The 19620-nt window shown below is 44.3% G+C and overlaps 1 protein-coding gene across 1 annotated transcript; it reads right to left on the bottom strand.

Moving 5' to 3' along the window:
* Nucleotides 1-6374: 6374 nt before the first annotated feature.
* Nucleotides 6375-12478, bottom strand: LOC129844073 (tripartite motif-containing protein 16-like). The gene is made up of 5 exons (XM_055912440.1): nt 12253-12478; nt 7714-7947; nt 7422-7581; nt 7237-7296; nt 6375-7000 (listed from the first exon to the last, which is right to left on the bottom strand). Exons 1-5 carry the CDS (start codon nt 12334-12336, stop codon nt 6474-6476), a joined length of 1065 nt encoding a protein of 354 aa, XP_055768415.1. The 5' UTR covers nt 12337-12478; the 3' UTR covers nt 6375-6473.
* Between the last annotated feature and the right edge of the window lie 7142 nt (nt 12479-19620).

Below are 19620 nucleotides of genomic sequence, written 5' to 3'. Positions count from 1 at the left end.
TGGTCTGCTTTCACTTTTCAGATCATAATGATCTGTAGTAGATTTCAGGGAGTGGTCTGCTTTCACTTTTCAGATCATAATGATCTGTAGTAGATTTCAGGGAGTGGTCTGCTTTCACTTTTCAGATCATAATGATCTGTAGTAGATTTCAGGTAGTGGTCTGCTTTCACTTTTCAGATCATAATGATCTGTAGTAGATTTCAGGGAGTGGTCTGCTTTCACTTTTCAGATCAAAGCCACACCCATATTTCAAAGACGTTTAAAAGCCATCCAATCATCCGTTGAGCCAGACCCTCTTGCTTTAACCCACATTGAATTTAGTTCCCTTATGATTTTAGTAAGTTCCTCAGTAAACCAGGGCTTCTCTCTGCCCTTAATCCTGAATGTATTTAAAGGGGCCTATTGCATACGTCCTGGAATGCATTGTGGAAGTAAGAACAGGCTAATTCAACATCAGGGATTAATTATATTCCATTCAATGCTGGTTACATCATGTAAAACACCTGGAGTATCAAACAGCTTCCGGTGTCTTTTCGTAATGACACGTGGAGAATGCTCAGGAATTTGACCATCTCTCACACAGGCAAGAACACAGTGATCACTTATGTCATTTGCAGAAATACCAGAAACATTAAAACGATGAGTATCGGTTAAGATCAAATCAATCAAATCAAATCAAGTTTATTTTATATAGCCCTTCGTACATCAGCTAATATCTCGAAGTGCTGTACAGAAACCCAGCCTAAAACCCCAAACAGCAAGCAATGCAGGTGTAGAAGCACGGTGTAGAAGAGGATTTCAGAGGATCCTTTATATTGAACCTCGTGTTGACAATCTGAGTGAGATTATAGGTTTTGTATAGAATTTAGAGATGATCAGAGCTAGATGTTAACCATCCTGATTCAGATCACCCATCAGGACAAAGTCAGAGTTGACATGCTGTGATAATCTGGAAATACAATCCAGAGAGACAGCAGGAGCAGATGGTCTATAACAACAAGATACAACAATATTTAAACAGGAGCAGATGGTCTATAACAACAAGATACAACAATATTTAAACAGGAGCAGATGGTCAATAACAACAAGATACAACAATATTTAACCAGGAGCAGATGGTCAATAACAACAAGATACAACAATATTTAAACAGGAGCAGATGGTCAATAACAACAAGATACAACAATATTTAAACAGGAGCATATGGTCAATAACAACAAGATACAACAATATTTAAACAGGAGCAGATGGTCAATAACAACAAGATACAACAATATTTAAACAGGAGCAGATGGTCTATAGCAACAAGACACAACAATATTTAAACAGGAGCAGATGGTCTATAACAACAAGACACAACAATATTTAAACAGGAGCAGATGGTCTATAACAACAAGACACAACAATATTTAAACAGGAGCCAAGGTTAAGGTTCAACCACAGATATTCAACTTGCTGAGGTTTAGTAGAAGTCAGACCGCTGAGAACTTGTGTTTTACGTAAACAGCAACACCTCCACCCTTAGATTTACCATCTGCACCTAAAACATTGTAACCATTTATGCCAATATGTTAGTCTGCAATATATTTTTGGAGCCAGGTTTCAGAAAGCATAAATACATCAGAGTCGTCAGTTTTATCCATATATCCACAACATGAAGCTTCAGCAGCAGACTTCTTACATTCATACGCAGAAACTTCCGCTCTGACTACTTAATTGGGCAGGGGGAAGAATGTCAGGACCTGGGTCAGATTGCACATTTCCAGACAGTAGAAGCAGCAAGATAATGGCCAGTCTAGATCGGGGGTTACAACATTTGGATTTATAGACAGCACTTGAAGGACAATCCATAGTCACCAGAATCTTTAACGCCACAACATTCAGGAGATGTGTAAAGTCCAGAGACATGGTTAAGTACCAAGAAAACAGTCCTGACATGTAAGAGCAAGAGTCCCATTTCTCCCATGTTGTTTGGGATGTATGTGCATAGATCTCACGTGCATTCACAGAGCAGGCGTGTAGTTTCTCCCAAAACTAGAGGGAGAAACAGTATATTTTTCCTCATTCACAGAGCAGGCTTGTAGTTTCTCCCAAAACTCGAGGGAGAAACAGTATATATTTCCTCATTCACAGAGCAAGCGTGTGGTTTCTCCCAAAACTCGAGGGAGAAACAGTCATATATTTCCTCATTCACAGAGCAGGCGTGTGGTTTCTCCCAAAACTCGAGGGAGAAACAGTCATATATTTCCTCATTCACAGAGCAGGCGTGTAGTTTCTCCCAAAACTCGAGGGAGAAACAGTATATATTTCCTCATTCACAGAGCAGGCGTGTAGTTTCTCCCAAAACTCGAGGGAGAAACAGTATATATTTCCTCATTCACAGAGCAGGCGTGTGGTTTCTCCCTAAACTCGAGGGAGAAACAGTATATATTTCCTCATTCACAGAGCAGGCGTGTGGTTTCTCCCAAAACTCGAGGGAGAAACAGTATATATTTCCTCATTCACAGAGCAGGCGTGTGGTTTCTCCCTAAACTCGAGGGAGAAACAGTATATATTTCCTCATTCACAGAGCAGGCGTGTGGTTTCTCCCTAAACTCGAGGGAGAAACAGTATATATTTCCTCATTCACAGAGCAGGCGTGTAGTTTCTCCCAAAACTCGAGGGAGAAACAGTATATATTTCCTCATTCACAGAGCAGGCGTGTAGTTTCTCCCAAAACTCGAGGGAGAAACAGTATATATTTCCTCATTCACAGAGCAGGCGTGTGGTTTCTCCCTAAACTCGAGGGAGAAACAGTATATATTTCCTCATTCACAGAGCAGGCGTGTGGTTTCTCCCAAAACTAGAGGGAGAAACAGTATATGTTTCCTCATTCACAGAGCAGGCGTGTGGTTTCTCCCAAAACTCGAGGGAGAAACAGTATATATTTCCTCATTCACAGAGCAGGCGTGTGGTTTCTCCCTAAACTCGAGGGAGAAACAGTATATATTTCCTCATTCAGTAGTAGTAGTTTCTCCCACACCTTTGAACAGCAGCAACATGTTCCTCTATGGCCTCATCTTTGACCTGAGAGAAACACAGCATCAATCTAAGACATGTAGCCAACACAATGCTGAACCCTCATTAAACGAGCTAAAAACTAAATAATAATACAAACATAGTAACAATGATATTTTCACCTTCACCGTTATTCTACAACGTAGAAAATAGTAAAAATAAAGAAAAACCCTTGAATGAGTAGATGTGTCCAGACTTTTGACTGGTCCTGTATGTTAAGGGGATGGTTCACCCCAATAGAAAGGTTCATACCTCTAAATACCATCTTATTAGATGGAGCCATTTCCTCCCATTAGTTTGGGATTCAGACCTGCAGTCATCTTGATTTCAGACACTTTGGAGAAGTGTTCCACAGGCAGTAAATCTATTGTAGAATAAATGGAACCTGGATCCATTTCATTCTATTAACATGGTTTATGTGTTATAGCAGTAATGGGGTTAAACTGATATTAAAATGACAACTCCATAGGTGGTACCAGGTCAGGGGAGTTCATCTCTGCTCCCAGCATCCCTGGGACAGTATTGATCAACATAGCTGACCTGATGCAGAGGTGGACCAGTGATGTTTTCCTTTCAGTGGTGAGACTTGCCCTTCCATTTGACACACCTTTACCTGATGAGATCATACAAGACGTTACAGGCTTATTGCACGTGGAAACAGACCTGCGTTAAAATAATGTTGAATATTTAATAAGCAGTGTTTGATTGAGGTTGTTGTAATGGAACCAATAGAAAAGTCCTAAAAGTACAAACAAACCTCACCCACCTGGAGGACTAAAGGAAATGCTCAAAGTATTTGTAAATTTTCAAATAGTATTTGAATCGAGGGTCGTATTCGTTAGAGAACACTGTAGCAAAACATTTAGCAACAGAATTATTTTAGTTCAGTTAGTCCCTCCCTGTTTCAGTTCATTTTCTTCAGTTTGGTGCCTCGTGGATATGATTCAGGTCTCCGTGGAAACATCAATGTAAATTCACCTTTGATTTTTACTCCTCACTTTACCTTTCAGGTCCATAGGGTTTTACTGCCCCCTGCTGGAGACTGGAGCACACTGCAGTCCCTTTCAGGTCCATAGGGTTTTACTGCCCCCTGCTGGAGACTGGAGCACACTGCAGTCCCTTTCAGGTCCATGGGGTTTTACTGCCCCCTGCTGGAGACTGGAGCACACTGCAGTCCCTTTCAGGTCCATAGGGTTTTACTGCCCCCTGCTGGAGACTGGAGCACACTGCAGTCCCTTTCAGGTCCATAGGGTTTTACTGCCCCCTGCTGGAGACTGGAGCACACTGCAGTCCCTTTCAGGTCCATAGGGTTTTACTGCCCCCTGCTGGAGACTGGAGCACACTGCAGTCCCTTTCAGGTCCATAGGGTTTTACTGCCCCCTGCTGGAGACTGGAGCACACTGCAGTCCCTTTCAGGTCCATAGGGTTTTACTGCCCCCTGCTGGAGACTGGAGCACACTGCAGTCCCTGGCTTTCTTTCTGCAGCCGGATGATGAGGCCCTCATCAATACAGATACTGTATGTAGAACCATAGTAAAGCCCAGTATGGACTATCAATACAGATACTGTATGTAGAACCACAGTAAAGCCCAGTATGGACTATCAATACAAAGTGACCATTTAGAATGAGGCCCAGTTCAATGAAAGGAAGTCTTAACAGAACTGGGGGATGACAGACAGGAAGTGGGGGGTGGAGATCTAATATATTGTTGTGCCAAACACTAAAGCATGATATTGTAATAAATCTACACCCTATTCCCTACGTAGAACACTACTTTAGACCTGGTCAGAAGCACCATAGTGCACTACGTAGGGAATAGGGAACCATTTGGAACAGAGACAGTAATTCCCCTGAACATCTTCCTCTTCCTCATCTGGTTTCTTGAACAGCCCTTCACTCCTCCCCTCTTCCTCCCCTCCTCCCTTTTCATTCTATTCTATCAGCCACACCACTAGCTCACCTCCACACAATACATTTACAAGTTAAAGACACACCTTGGAATAAATAACAAAGGAAAACTATTACTAGATGAAGTTTAGTGTTTTTTATTATTTCCCATCACCATAAATCATATTTAATCACTGAACAGTAGCAGACCTAACTTCATCTGTTCCTGACTCTGGATAGTGGATTAAAAAGACCATCAATCTCCAATGATATGAAAGTACTATTCTGAACATTACTGATATACTGAGTGGCAAGTCAAGATATCTGCTGGTTTTATTGTTTGGTCAATAGCACCACCTGCTGGACAGGTTTAATGTTGCTGGACTGAGCAGTATGGGAGGATGAAAGATGACACATTTAGGGACGGTTTCCTGGACATCTACATTGAACATACTTTTTAGTCCAGGACTAGGATTAATCTGTGTCTGGGAAACCAGTCCATATAGTTTAGTAGAAAGTAAGTGATACCAGCTTGTAGTGGGCTGACTAGTCCTGAATTGTCCTTTAGTTCCTGGACCATTTTCCATGCAGCTCCAGGTGACAGAGAACACATCAATTAGGACCAACAAGCTGATCAATGATACTGAGGAGAATTACATAGAGACAGAGAACCAACTGGAGAAAACATATCAATGGTTCTGAATGACAACCAATATACATCAACACCAGACATCATGATTCATGGAAATGTACAAGATTAAAACATTGCAATTGGACCCTACTACAGTTTAACCAGCTCAGCTATAGACTACACCAGCATGACTAGTGACGTCTATGTGGACCCTACTACAGTTTAACCAGCTCAGCTATAGACTACACCAGCATGACTAGTATCTATGTGGACCCTACTACAGTTTAACCAGCTCAGCTATAGACTACACCAGCATGACTAGTATCTATGTGGACCCTACTACAGTTTAACCAGCTCAGCTATAGACTACACCAGCATCACTAGTATCTATGTGGACCCTACTACAGTTTAACCAGCTCAGCTGTAGACTACACCAGCATGACTAGTATCTATGTGGACCCTACTACAGTTTAACCAGCTCAGCTATAGACTACACCAGCATGACTAGTATCTATGTGGACCCTACTACAGTTTAACCAGCTCAGCTGTAGACTACACCAGCATGACTAGTATCTATGTGGACCCTACTACAGTTTAACCAGCTCAGCTATAGACTACACCAGCATGACTAGTATCTATGTGGACCCTACTACAGTTTAACCAGCTCAGCTATAGACTACACCAGCATGACTAGTATCTATGTGGACCCTACTACAGTTTAACCAGCTCAGCTATAGACTACACCAGCATGACTAGTATCTATGTGGACCCTACTACAGTTTAACCAGCTCAGCTATAGACTACACCAGCATGACTAGTATCTATGTGGACCCTACTACAGTTTAACCAGCTCAGCTATAGACTACACCAGCATGACTAGTATCTATGTGGGCCCTACTACAGTTTAACCAGCTTAACAGTAGAGTTACACAAATTACCAGAGAGATAAAACCCAGGATAGAGGGTCTGAGTGAATGTTGTCTGGACTCTGTGGAGGAGGGTCATTGTGTAAGAGACACTGTAGAAGGACAGAGTACCTGCCTTGTGATCCAGGTACACTCCTACTCTGGAGGACTGAGGGCCTGATACTTTAGTCTCAACATTATTGTGTCTGAAACAATAACCACCTCTAGAGCACCTTAAACTCCAGGACTTGTTATTGTGTCCAAATCCACTATCTCTCCCTGTTCTGCTGATGTCTTTATATGAGACTGCTGTATAAACATTACCAGTCCACTCCACCTCCCAGTAACAGCGTCCAGACAGACCCTCTCTACACAGAACCCGACAGTAGTTGTTGGTGAATCTGTCTGGATGGTCAGGATATCGTTGGACTTGGTCTGTATAGGTCACCTTTCTGTTCCCTTTAGACAGAGAGAGGAGTGTGTTTGCTGTGTTAGGGTCCAGTGTGAGCTGACAGGAATCTGGGAGAAGAGCAGAGCAGAGACCAATGAGGGGAGTCAGAACAATAAGTTGAGTCAGATACTGTATCTACCCTGTCTTTGATTAGAGCACAGCAGAGATCAAATCAGAGACATATGAGGAGTCAGATAGATACCCAGTCTTTGATTAGATCTACTATTGCTATATATTTCTAGAGGGATTGTTAGGAGTGTCAGTAAAAAGAGACTGTTAGTTACTTCACAATAAAGAGACTCACATTGTAACAACTGTTCTCTGGTCTTGGGCTCTGGAGGCAGTACAACATCCACTATATTCACTACAGACACACAAACACATTGACAGAGAGAGGGAATGTTATCATCGGACCATATTCCACATGTATATGACTAGTAGGGAACTTTCAATGGTCTAAAGTTGATGTTCTTATTGTTTTCAACACACCTGTAGTGGAGATCTTGGTCCATTCTCCTTTAAGGAAGTCTTCTAGTTTCTCTCTCAGTTCAGACACAGTCTTACTCACATCTCCAAAGTACTGAAGAGGACGGACAACGATGCTGGGTAAGTCTGAAGATACACTGATACTGGAGAGAGACTGATAACTCTGGAGAGACAGAGAGAGAGACAGACAGAGAGAGAGAGAGACAGAAAGATAGACAGGACAACATAATGATGTAGATGAATAGTTTCACATGAAGTTAATTTCATATCACATGTGACAAGACAGTTTAGTTACCTGGAGGAAATGGATGTGATCCTCTGTGTGTGAGAGCTGCTCCAGCTCAGTGCTTCTCTTCCTCAGCTCAGCTATCTCCTGCTTCAGTTGCTCCAGGAGTCCTTCAGCTTGACTCACTTGAGCCTTCTCTTGGGCTCTGATCAGCTCCTTCACCTCAGAGCTCCTTCTCTCAATGGAGCGGATCAGCTCAGTAAAGATCTGATCACTGTCCTCCACTGCTGACTGTGCAGAGCGCTGTTGAGAGAGAGAGAGAGAGACAGAGAGAGAGAGAGAGACAGAGAGAGAGAGAGAGACAGAGAGACAGAGAGACAGAGAGAGACAGAGACAGAGACAGAGAGAGAGAGAGAGAGAGAGAGAGAGAGAGAGACAGACAGACAGACAGAGAGAGAGAGAGAGAGAGACAGAGAAAGAGTCACACAGAGAGAGAGAGAGAGAGAGAGAGAGAGAGAGAGAGAGAGAGAGAGAGAGAGAGAGAGAGAGAGTCACAGAGAGAAAGACAGAGACAGAGAGAGAGAGAGAGAGAGACAGAGAAAGAGTCACACAGAGAGAGAGAGAGAGAGAGAGAGAGAGAGAGAGAGAGAGAGAGAGAGAGAGAGAGAGAGAGAGAGAGAGAGAGAGAGAGAGAGAGAGAGAGAGAGAGAGAGAGAGAGACAGAGAGACAGAGAGAGAGAGAGAGAGAGAGAGAGAGAGAGAGAGAGAGAGAGACAGTAGGTACAGTATCCTCTCTGCACCTCATTGAGTCAGAACTCTGCCACCCTGTTCTCCAGGTCCACCAGACCTTGTCCCCCCTCCTGGACAGACAGGTACAGAACACCTCTTGGTCCTGCTCTACTATCCCCCCTCCTGGACAGACAGGTACAGAACACCTCTTGGTCCTGCTCTACTCTCCTCCCTCCTGGACAGACAGGTACAGAACACCTCTTGGTCCTGCTCTACTCTCCTCCCTCCTGGACAGGCAGGTACAGAACACCTCTTGGTCCTGCTCTACTCTCCTCCCTCCTGGACAGACAGGTACAGAACACCTCTTGGTCCTGCTCTACTCTCCTCCCTCCTGGACAGACAGGTACAGAACACCTCTTGGTCCTGCTCTACTCTCCCCCCTCCTGGACAGACAGGTACAGAACACCTCTTGGTCCTGCTCTACTCTCCCCCCTCCTGGACAGACAGGTACAGAACACCTCTTGGTCCTGCTCTACTCTCCTCCCTCCTGGACAGACAGGTACAGAACACCTCTTGGTCCTGCTCTACTCTCCTCCCTCCTGGACAGACAGGTACAGAACACCTCTTGGTCCTGCCTCTGCCCCCTGAGTCCTAGTAGGCTGGACAATAGAACGAGTCCAAACGGCCAAAGAACGTTGTCTGAGCTGGAACACTAGCGAGGCCATAGCAAATGAATTGAAACGAACCTTCACAGAGCCTCTTCTGACTGGAATGATCCTTAGAATTACATTTCCCCTAAATGGCACCAAAAAATGTCTCCATTTTTATTTGACCACTAAAACCTGTTCTTAGGACGGAACTGGAAAATAACAACTTGTCTCCCCTCCTGGACCGCTTGGTGTTAAGTAGCAGACGAGGTGAAAAATCTGTAAATCGCCTTTTTTAGGCAGATTTAGGCACTTAACCCTAGTGGCTCTGGATAAGAGTGTCTGCTAAATGACTCACATGTAAACTTAAATACAAAGTTAACTAGATATCATCTGTGTCATTTATAGCCTGGTACAGATAGTAAAACTACATTAAATACAACGTTATCTAGATATAATTTGTGTCATTTATAGCCTGGTACAGATAGTAAAACTACATTAAATACAAAGTTAACTAGATATCCTCTGTGTCATTTATAGCCTGGCACAGATAGTAAAACTACATTATATACAACGTTACCTAGATATCATCGCCACATAACTTATGTTGAATTTAAGACACCGTTAACGTTACCGTTAGCTAGCTAACAACGTCTGTTACACTGTAACTTACCGGCAGTCTCACATAAAAACGTATTGGTTAACAAAGCTTTGATTATGACCAAAGTCTATAGTAGTGAAAAGTCTCTCTCTCTATTGTAACTTACCACAAATTGCCATCATAGCCTATCTACATGAATGTGTCCTGTCAGAGTCTTTTCCTCTCCGTTAACCGTTAGCTAGCAGTCTCGAGCCACAGCTGACGTTGACCACAATGAGCTACAAGTAGGACTGACGTCACTACCGGTGCAGCAGCCTCTGCAGCAGCAGCCTCCCCCGGGTCCTAGTGCCCGCCCCGTAACACGGTTTAGATGCGATGGAACGGTTGACGGGAAATAAAACAAAATAAAAAAGAATAATAGCCCTCCTCAGGAACCACAAAACCCTCACAGACCAACTTCTTCTTCTATGATATAATGGCGGTCCACAAACCAACGTTAAAGGTGCATGGCGCCACCTACTGTGCTTGAGTGTGTTCAATCACGGTTTACACCACTCTAAATCCTCCTACCTAACTCAGAACTTCAGAGAAAATAAGAAAGAGTCCTACTAACTTCTAATAGACCCTCCCCCATCCCCCAAATCCCTTCCAAACCCCCCAACCCTGTCCAACCTCAATGACCCTACACTTCAATCTTTCCATCTCTTCAACATCCTTACAACAATATAACAACACATGCTCCACCGTTTCATTGACCATACCCTCCAGACACAAACCATTCACATGCTGCCAACCAGATGTAAGGACCAGTTCAATGTACAATGTCCTAAACACAATCGAGTAAACACCACCTCTTCCTTCCTAATCTGACCTTTGATCCTTGGTCCACCGACCTTTAGAGGACATATAAATGCCGTCCCTTGTTCTCAGAGTCCCATCTCTTCTGCCACACATCTATCAAAATGTGTCTGATCTTACATTTGGCCTCACCTCTACCCAGTGGAACATTAATTAATATATATTATATCTTGTTTCAAAGCTCTTTTAGATAACTGGTCTACAATTTAATCTCTTCAAGACCTGAATGTGTTGGGACCCAGCAGAATCTCACTACTACACCCATTCTCTCAATTCTCCATAATAACATTGATACCTACAACTGTCCAACCAAAACCACTGCCTTGTCTACTAGTATATTCCCAACAGTCATCTAGAACAGTAGCAGTGGGATGCTCAACCTCACAGCCTTTCAACCCAATAAGCTAATGACAATTTATTACGCCGTATATCCAAAGGCATCTCACCTGCCTCCACTAGTAAGACACATACAGATGTTGATTTAAATGCACCAATATATATCCTTAAAGCTATATACTGGATTCTGTCCAGCTTCTGAAGACAAGTCTTTGCTGCTGTTCCATAAACTATACACCTGTAATCAATTGTTGTCCTGATCAGAGCTCTATAAATATCCATCAACGATTGTCTGTCAGCACCCCATTCATAACCAGAGACCCACACAACCAACTACCACGAAAGTGATGGAATGAGAGAGAGAGAGACATAGTTACAACACTGTACATAGACATAATATAACGTTTCTTCTTCTTTGGAGTTTAACGGTGGTTGGCATCCAATATGTTGCATTACCGCCCCCAACTGGACAATAATATAAATCTATTTTACTTTGTGATACAAAACGGGAAAAGGGGAAATTATGATAATACGAAGTAACACCATGCCAACTAACCCTACACTCATTAAAAACCCACTACCCCATTCCACTACTTTGACCCTATCTGCTCCTGCACCATGCCAACTAACCCTACACTCATTAAAAACCCACTACCCCATTCCACTACTTTGACCCTATCTGCTCCTGCACCATGCCAACTAACCCTACACTCATTAAAAACCCACTACCCCGTTCCACTACTTTGACCCTATCTGCTCCTGCACCATGCCAACGACCTGGGAGGACGGGACACCACCACTCAACACACCCTGGAACTCTTCTGAAGTCAAATCTCGTATGACCAAATACTTCTCTGGTTCTGAACTCTTCACCACACCTTCTACCTCACTTAACTCTCCCTCATTCATTTCCATTTCACCTCCAGAACTCAGTCTGGCGCACGACTCGCTCTGTTTGCACTTGAATTATAACATTTGAAATGTCTGTTCTTTTGAAAATAAATGCTGTGTAATGTTTACTGTTCATTCATGATTGTTTATTATCTACTTCACTTGCTTTGGCATAGTAAAGATATGTTTCCCATGCCAATAAAGATCTTTGAATAGAATAGAGAGAGAGAGAGCTCCATGTTAATGTATAGGGGACATGAGTCAGTCATGGTTACTCATGGTTATGTGATGAGGTAGCCCCGCCTGCTACTTCTAAATCAGTGTCGGTCCAATAGGGAATGTCCTCTTGGTGTAACGGTCAAGATGTTGGTTTCTCCCACGGTAGACCTGGGTTCATATCCCGTCAGTTACATTAAACAGTCATTTCTCTGAAAGGGGTCCAGACAGCCTGTTCCCAACAGTGGGATTGGAGAGGGACCCCTCTCTCTCTCTCTGACTGGAGGAGAGAAGTGAAATGGTGTGTCTCCTCTGGTCAACAATACTCACCTTGAAAGACTCCACAGCCTGTTGGAGCTCCTTCAGCTCCTTCTCTCTCTCCTGGAATCTCTGCTGGACCTTCTGCTGACTCATCCCCAGCTGCCTCTGTGGAGAATCACTCTTCAATGAGCTATCAAGCTTTATTAGTCCAGTAGATCAATAGTATAGTAATGTGACATAGGACCCATAGAGAGGAAGGTCTACAATCCTGAGGAAGTCCCTTTACAATATGATATTATGTTGCTATGTGAATGATTATAGTTTTTATGGTAGGCCTACATGTATCAAGGGGTTGAGACTGAACTTTGAACTCATAAAAGGCCATTCAGAATGATAATAGTGTTTGACTTTAGAAAATGGTGATACATTTGGAGAATCTGGGTTAACATATCGATATACTCAAGGTTTGTGTTCATATTTGTGGATCCATTTCATTTGAATTCTCTCATATTCAAACAGATTTAGTTCCTACTGTATCTTTAATTCTTTGTTTATCAGACAGTCACCAACAAGTTTTTAATAGGCAAGTCAGTTATTTACACAGGAATAATTGCCTTGTTCAGGGGCAGAACGGCAGATTTTTACCTTGTCAGCTCAGGGATTTGATGTTGTTTCAAGTTATTAGTCCAACGCTCTAACCACTAGACTACCTGCCACCTCTACACTCTAACCACTAGACTACCTGCCACCTCTACACTCTAACCACTAGACTACCTACCTCCTCTACACTCTAACCACTAGACTACCTGCCACCTCTACACTCTAACCACTAGACTACCTGCCACCTCTACACTCTAACCACTAGACTACCTGACACCTCTACACTCTAACCACTAGACTACCTGCCACCTCTACACTCTAACCACTAGACTACCTGCCACCTCTACACTCTAACCACTAGACTACCTGCCACCTCTACACTCTAACCACTAGACTACCTGCCACCTCTACACTCTAACCACTAGACTACCTGCCACCTCTACACTCTAACCACTAGACTACCTGCCACCTATACACTCTAACCACTAGACTACCTGCCACCTCTACACTCTAACCACTAGACTACCTGCCACCTCTACACTCTAACCACTAGACTACCTGCCACCTCTACACTCTAACCACTAGACTACCTGCCACCTCTACACTCTAACCACTAGACTACCTGCCACCTCTACACTCTAACCACTAGACTACCTACCACCTCTACACTCTAACCACTAGACTACCTGCCACCTCTACACTCTAACCACTAGACTACCTGCCACCTCTACACTCTAACCACTTGTTACGTTTCTGTGTTCTGTTTTGTATTTTAGTGTGTGTGTTTCAGGAGATGGCTTCCTGAAGTACTCCCCAACGAGCTGATTGGTCAACACCAGGCTAATTGGTGATTGGAGCTGACCCCGCCCCCTCGTCAAGAAGCAGCTGACTCTAATCACCATTGCCACCTGAAGATAAAAGCCAGTGTTCTGCCCAGGAGAGAGGAGAGGAGAGGAGAGGAGAGGAGAGGAGAGGAGAGGAGAGGAGACGAGACGAGACGAGACGAGACGAGACGAGACGAGACGAGACGAGACGAGACGAGACGAGACGAGACGAGACGAGACGAGACGAGACGAGACGAGACGAGACGAGACGAGACGAGACGAGACGAGACGAGACGAGACGAGACGAGACGAGACGAGACGAGACGAGACGAGACGAGACGAGACGAGACGAGAGGAGAGGAGAGGAGAGGAGATAAGGAGTAGAGATAAGGAGTAGAGATTTGGAGATTGAGAGAAAAATTAGATTGTGATATAGTGTTTGTTGTGTATCAGAAAGTGTGGTATGTACTGTTGTTGTTGGTAGCAGTTTTGCTATGTCCTGTGTTTGTGAGTGTTTGTGAAATCGTTAATAATTACTCTGTTTCGTTTGTTCCCAGGGGGGGAAGGAGAAGGCACTTTGGGAGTGCTTAGGCAAGAGGCCCGAGGGCATACATATACCCGTAGTATATTTACTGTCTAGGCACACTAGGTAAGACCTGGGCGGACCACCCCCTGTATTTTGGTTAAGGCACCAGGCGGTGTTAAGTTAGGTAAGTTAAGTGGGTAGGCAGGTTAGATAGGAGAGGGGGAACTTTGATATTTACTTTCTTTGCTTTGGTTCCGTCCAGCCCCTTTTCCCCATATTACCGTGTAAGAAAATAAATTCTAGTAAACGGTAAATTCTGCTTTTGTGTCATCCTTACTCGCACCTACAGTCCATACCTCTTGCACTTCAGAGAGTTGAGTTGTAGCAGGGAGTTGCGTTCCCTCTTCTCAGAGGCGTGCGTAACATAATGGGGGCTCATCCGGGATTCCTTTAAACCCACCGGACCCTGCTGCACTGAGCTCTCTGTGGTTAGTGATTGAGGTGTGATGGTAGGTTGTGAGTTTGGATGACTTGTTTAGTTTGTGTGTTCAGTAAATTGCTGTGTACAAGATGGCTGCCTCAGCCATCTCCAAGTTCATTGAAGCGCCCTCTATTGATCATTTGGTGAGGTTTCGAAAAATAGACCTTATAGCTATAGCTGACCATTATGGATTTGTTATCCCTGAGAAAGCCCTAAAGGCTGAGCTTTTGGTGCTAGTCAGGGAGGGTTTAGTGAGAGAAAGAATTCTCTCTTTGCAAGGAGAGGAGACGGGTAGACCTTCTGATGCCAAGTCGGAGGACAGGGCGGAGGAAGGGGTTGCTCGTACCCCCTTTACATTGCCTCGATTCGATCCTTCATCTTCTGCTTCAGGTCGTTCAGACGGGACCGCTAGGCTAAAGGTGAGGCTGGCCCGGTTAGAAATGGAGCAAAAAGATAAAGAGAGACAAATGCATTTTGACCTTGAAATTAGGAAAATAGAAGCCGACAAGGAGGTGAGGATCCGACAACTGGAGATAGAAGCTGGCTCCGGTACGACTCCAAAAGCTGCTCAGCATCAAGCCCACTTTGATGTAAGTAAAAATATAGCTTTAGTCCCACCATTCCGAGAGTCGGAAGTGGATTCCTATTTCTCTGCGTTTGAGCGTGTGGCCGCTGCGCTACATTGGCCACTCGAGGTTTGGCCGCTCCTGTTGCAATGTAAATTGTCTGGGAAAGCCCAGGAAGTAGTAGCTGCTCTCTCGCTGGAAGACAGTTTACATTACGAAACAGTTAAAACTACCGTGTTGCGGGCTTATGAGTTGGTGCCTGAAGCTTATAGACAGCGCTTCAGGAACCACAAGAAACCCTCTCACCGTACTTTTGTTGAGTTTGCTAGGGACAAAGAGTCTCTGTTTAATCGATGGTGTTCAGCCAGCAAAGCTAACACCTTTGCTGATATTCGGGAGTTGATGCTATTGGAGGATTTTAAAAGCAACCTCCCTGATAGAATTGTAGTTCATTTAAATGAACAGAAAGTGGTGACATTGGCCCAGGCAGCAGTGTTGGCAGATGAGTATGCTTTGACACACAAGACTGTCTTTGGTGCACCTCGTTTTGAAGGTAGACTGATTACGTCATCAGTGCCTCATTCAGGTCGTTTTTCCTCTGACAAGTCTTTTCATGAAATCCGTGAATGTTTTTACTGTCACCAAAAGGGTCACGTGATTGCGGACTGCCCAGTTTTGAAAAATAAACAGAAACAGTCCCAGTCACTGTCCCCAAAAAGGAAAAGTTTGGGTTTAGTCAAGTCTTTGGCTCGTCAGTTGGTCCGAGGTATTGATTCATCATTTGAGAAACCGGATCCTGTTTATGCTCCGTTTATTTCTGCCGGTTGTGTTTCCTTAACTGGAGAACAAGCTGATCAAAAGCCAATTAAAATCTTACGAGACACCGGGGCGGCGCAGTCAGTAATTATTACTGATGCTTTACCCTGGTCTCCTGAAACGTATTGTGGCTCACATGTTATATTACAGGGCATAGAGACAAAAACAGTACCTGTACCATTACACTGGGTCCACTTAGTGTCAGACTTGGTATCAGGACGTTTCCGTGTTGGTGTAGTGTCTACACTGCCAGTAAAAGGAGTCACATTGCTATTAGGGAATGATATTGCTGGTGGTAACGTTACTCCTGTGTTAGAGGTAGTAGACAACCCAGAAATCAAAATTGCAGATGAGAAATTGGTTCAAGCATTTCCACATGTTTTTCCTGCTTGTGTGTTAACGAGGGCACAATCTCGCAAGCTTGGAGATGTGGTGGATTTGGCTAGTTCCATTTTTGAGAATGTTGAAGTAGAAGACAATGCACCGAGTATTCCTTCTGCAAGTCCGACAGTTTTTACTCCTGTAAAAACTAAGGAAGGGGACTGCGAAATCGCACCCCAATTACATGACATTCTTTTGTCTGTCACCCCTGAGAAGGTGATTGAATGTCAAAAAGGAGACACCAGTCTTAGCAAGTGTTTTGCTTCGGTAATTTCCATTGAAGAAGCTAAAACTAGAGAGACTGCCTACTTAATGGAAGCAGGAGTTTTGATGCGTAAATGGGCAGCTCATGACACCGTTAATGACTGGAGTGAAGTGTGTCAAGTGGTTGTTCCTACACCGTTCCGACAGCAGGTGCTGTCACTCGCCCATGACCAGGCGTGGTCTGGACATTTGGGGATCACAAAGACTTATAACCGGGTCCTTCGTCATTTTTTTGGGCCAGGTTTGAAGTCTGATGTGGTCCAATTTTGTAAAACATGTCACGTATGTCAACTCACTGGGAAAGCGAATCAAACAGTTCCTAGAGCACCGCTCTACCCGATTCCTGTGGTGGGGGAACCGTTTGAAAGAGTGATAATTGATTGTGTAGGTCCGTTGCCGAAAACCAGGTCAGGTAACCAGTTCCTATTAACAATAATGTGCAGTGCTACTCGATACCCAGAGGCTATTCCTCTCCGTACTATTACGGCTAAGACTGTGGTGAAGGCACTGGTGAAGTTCTTCTCTACGTTTGGACTCCCTAAAGTAATCCAAACTGATCAGGGATCCAACTTCATGTCCAAAATGTTCTCAAATGTGTTAAAGACATTGTGTATTTCCCATCAGGTCTCAAGTCCGTATCATCCAGAGAGTCAAGGGGCTCTCGAACGCTGGCATCAGACGCTGAAGGCAATGCTACGCAAGTATTGTATGGATACCAGTACCGATTGGGATGAGGGGGTGCCCTTTGTCCTATTTGCTATTAGGGAAACGATACAAGAGTCCTTAGGGTTTAGCCCTGCTGACCTTGTGTTTGGACATACCCCAAGGGGTCCGCTGAAAGTGTTGAAGGAGCATATCTTATCTCCTACACCCAGTAGCGCCCCTAAAAATGTGTTGGATTATGTCAGTAAAATGCGGGAGAGACTGCACGCCGCATGTGCGTTAGCCCAAAAGTCTCTTTCCTCTTCGCAAAAACGCATGAAGGTGCATTATGACAAAAAGGCTGTTGGCCGTTCTTTTGCACCAGGGGATCAAGTTTTAGTTTTGTTGCCAATTCCTGGCTCATCTCTGTCAGCACGTTTTTCTGGACCATATTTGGTGGAAAAGAAACTCAGTGACACAAACTATGTGATAAAGACCCCAGATCGAAGGCGTTCTTCCCGTGTGTGTCATGTTAACATGCTAAAAGAATATTATGTACGTGACTCTCCACACAGCTCCTCAAGTAAGCCGGTCCAGCCCGCCGTCTCCAGTGTGGCTGCGGTGGTGCTGAAGCCTGGCTGGGACCTAGAGGAGGATAAGGAGGATGGGTTGGAGTTACGCCATACGTTACAGCAGTGTGAACGCCTATGTAATTCAGAGATGCTGAAGAAGTTACCCTCTCAAATGGAACATTTGGATAACGATCAAACTAAGGACCTTATCCTATTGATAAACAGTTTTCTCAGTGTGTTTCAGGACGTTCCGAGTCGCACATCCATCTTGGAACATGACGTGGATGTAGGGAATGCTGCTCCTATACGTCAGCATCCGTACCGGGTTAATGCAAAGAAAAGGGAGGTAATGAAAAGTGAGGTAGCTTATTTATTACAGAATGACATGGCAAAACCCAGTAACAGCTCCTGGAGTTCCCCATGTATTCTTGTTCCTAAGCCTGACGGTACGTCCCGCTTATGCACGGACTATCGTCGAGTAAATGCAGTTACAAAGTCTGATTCTTTTCCTCTACCTCGATTAGATGACTGCATTGATAGAATTGGCTCTGCTGCTTACGTTAGTAAGTTAGATTTGTTAAAAGGTTATTGGCAGGTGCCTCTGACCTCTAGAGCTTCTGACATATCGGCTTTTGTTACGCCTGATAACTTTGTACAATACACTGTGATGCCCTTTGGCATGTGTAATGCACCTGCTACTTTTCAGCGTCTAGTTAACATTGTGTTTGCAGATGTACCAAATTGTACTGCATACCTTGATGATGTGGTGATACATTCGTCTACTTGGTCTGATCATCTCTCCACTTTGAAAAGTGTGTTTCAGCGGTTGGAGAATGCTTCTTTAACCCTCAATTTGGCCAAGTGTGAGTTTGGGAAGGCTACGGTGACTTATTTAGGGAAACAAGTGGGACGAGGTCAAGTGCGCCCAGTATCTGGCAAGGTGGAGGCAATTGTTGCTTTTCCTGCTCCCACGACTCGACGCCAGTTGCGCAGATTCCTAGGGATGGTAGGGTACTACCGTACATTCTGTAAGAATTTCTCGACGGTAGTAGCTCCCCTTTCATCTCTGCTTAGTCCCAAGGTACCATTTAGGTGGTCCAAGGACTGTAACCATGCGTTTGAGTCCGCTAAAGCGCTACTTTGTAGTGCCCCAGTGCTTGCCGCCCCCAACTTTGACAAACCTTTTAAGTTGGAGGTTGACGCTAGTATAGTGGGGGTGGGTGCGGTTCTCTTACAGGAAGATGAAGACGGAGTGGATCGGCCCGTCAGTTTCTTCTCCCGTAAGTTCAACTCGTGTCAGTCAAGGTACTCCACAATTGAACAAGAGACGCTAGCTTTATTGCTAGCCTTACAGTTCTTTGAGGTATACGTGGGATCCAGTGCCTTGCCTGTAATGGTCTTCACGGACCATAATCCTTTAGTGTTCTTAAAGCAAATGTACAATCAGAACCGCCGCCTTATGCGGTGGGCTCTGATTGTACAAGGATATAATGTACAGATAGCCTATATGAAGGGCTCAGCGAATGTGGTTGCTGACGCTCTATCACGGGTTTACTAACTGGGGAAGCGTTGGTTTTTGTTATTACAAACTGTATGTTTGCAATTTTTGTGGTGGGCGTGTTACGTTTCTGTGTTCTGTTTTGTATTTTAGTGTGTGTGTTTCAGGAGATGGCTTCCTGAAGTACTCCCCAACCAGCTGATTGGTCAACACCAGGCTAATTGGTGATTGGAGCTGACCCCGCCCCCTCGTCAAGAAGCAGCTGAC

The sequence above is a fragment of the Salvelinus fontinalis genome, unplaced genomic scaffold, assembly GCF_029448725.1.
Source record: "Salvelinus fontinalis isolate EN_2023a unplaced genomic scaffold, ASM2944872v1 scaffold_0170, whole genome shotgun sequence".
In the NCBI taxonomy this organism is placed as follows: domain Eukaryota; kingdom Metazoa; phylum Chordata; class Actinopteri; order Salmoniformes; family Salmonidae; genus Salvelinus; species Salvelinus fontinalis.
The sequence above is the reverse complement of the archived record's forward strand: the minus strand, read 5'-3'. Positions and strand labels throughout refer to the sequence as shown.